Source organism: Frankliniella occidentalis, unplaced genomic scaffold, assembly GCF_000697945.3.
Source record: "Frankliniella occidentalis isolate FOCC.00 unplaced genomic scaffold, Focc_3.1 Scaffold342, whole genome shotgun sequence".
NCBI classification, from domain to species: domain Eukaryota; kingdom Metazoa; phylum Arthropoda; class Insecta; order Thysanoptera; family Thripidae; genus Frankliniella; species Frankliniella occidentalis.
The window spans coordinates 183,084-184,883 of record NW_026267465.1 but is presented as its reverse complement, the minus strand read 5'-3'; the positions used below and the strand labels follow the sequence as shown (position 1 = coordinate 184,883).

Below are 1,800 nucleotides of genomic sequence, written 5' to 3'. Positions count from 1 at the left end.
AAAGAGACCTGTGAGTAAGTGGGCTACATCTACGCCTGCGTACTAGGCCACATTCGTACTCCTGTGCCGAGGCGTTGCCCGCCTGCTCAGTAATCAGCAAGCTAGATGCAGCCCAAAAAACACCAGGGCATCCCCGTGCGATATCCCACCTCCAAGGTGCGCGGGCAGCGGCTGTGCTTTCGTACCACGGACCCCGTGCGGGTAGGCAACCCGCGCGCCCGCCTTGCGTGGCGGTGCAGCACATGACCCCACTGCGAGCGAGCGCGTCGCCGACCGCGGCGCGCCCGGCCGCCAACCCTCTCTCTACCCTGCCCCGCCCTAGCCCCCACCGCACGTGACCGACCTCTCTCTCGTGCCTCGGGGGGCTCATGACGAGCACCACGGCTGCCGCTGCAGTCGCTGCCGTCCGAACACAACAACACTGTGCCGCGGTGGGCCAGCGGCGCCCGCCAGACTGCGGCGACCCGCACAACAATGCCGCCCGGGGGTGGATGAAAACAGCACAGCGTCATTGTAGGGGCACAAACAATTTATTGTTCATAATACAAAAGATTAAAGCTAGTCGAAATTACAAACTAAGGCATAAATAGGGATACAATACATGTAAAAGTTCTTTGCACGAGTCATGTGTCACTTACGCTGGGTTAGATAGATAAAACTTGGTACTTGGACCAAAGTAGTACTTGTACACTTTTTGTGTCCACGCGTTTTGTGGGTGTGGGAACTTGTCATCACAGCCTCCGGAGGGCGAGTTGTTGTTGTTGCACAACGTCTCGAAATCCTCCGCGATGTCTGCCAAATAATTAGCCCGAGAGCGGCCGGCCGGCCATACGGCGGCTGTCCGTCTCGTCTGCCGCGGGTCTGCCACCCGCTTAGCAGGTCCCGCGCGTCGCCGCGGCGGCCGGGACGAAAATACTAAGCGAATGGCAAACGCCGCCGAGTCGCCGGCCGGCGGCCCGGCCAGTCGCAGTGTGAGGTGACGGGACCCGGGGCGGCGGCGGCGTCCTTCCGGACGACTTGCTCACTCACAGGGCCGCCGCCGCGCACATGGGGCCCACGTGGTCGAGGTGTGAGGTGAGGCGTGATAGGTGTGACTGCGGAAGGACTGGGCAGCAGCGAGTGCAACGGGCGAGGCGGGGGTGCGGAGTAGAGAGCCTCGGGGAGGTGCTCACCCTCGCTGTCGCCGTCGTCTGTAGGGGCGGTTCGGCCTACCGCCCGGCGGGGTAGGGCCGGTACTGCGCCGGGTACTGCCTGTAGACTGGCCGCGCCGCCACCGCGCTGCGCCGCCGCTGCTCCTCGCGCGCCCAGTAGTCGCGCCGGCGGTCGCGGGCCTCCAGCCGCTCCGCGTCGCGCTCCCGGGTGGCGAACAGCGGCCGGAACACGGTGGTGGAGCGCTTGGCGACGACCCGCGGGGGCAGCGGCACGACGCCCTCGTCGGCGTCCTCTACCGGCATCGTCGGCTCCAGGGCCTCGGGCGCGAACGGGTAGGGCGCGGCGGGGTACTCCTCCACGCCGAAGGCGCCGCCGGCCTCCGGGACGTCGTCGTCGGCGACCCCGCCGAGGAGGCCGGGGCGGCCCTCGGCCGCCAGCGCCGCTGCGGCGAGCACGAGTAGTACCTGGTGAGGGAGAGAGACAGAGAAGAGGTGGCGTGAGTTATGGAAAGACCAGAATCATAAACGCATTAGAGAGGCGGTGTATCTTAATTAAATCTCTGGCGCGCCGCTGATGCGTTTTATTGTGCGCGACGTGTTTACAAGGCCGCCGGGGCTGCTCCGGCTCCGGCTCCAGCTCCAGCTCCAG

At 65.3% G+C, this 1,800-nt stretch overlaps 1 protein-coding gene across 1 annotated transcript in view; it reads right to left on the bottom strand.

Moving 5' to 3' along the window:
• Positions 1-511: 511 nt before the first annotated feature.
• LOC127751100 (uncharacterized) overlaps positions 512-1,800 on the bottom strand; it is a 10,998-nt gene continuing 9,709 nt past the window's right edge. The window contains exon 2 of the mRNA XM_052274159.1: positions 512-1,616. Coding sequence (XP_052130119.1) covers positions 1,209-1,616 — 408 coding nt within the window. The 3' untranslated portion in view covers positions 512-1,208. The remainder of the gene's footprint in view (positions 1,617-1,800) is intronic.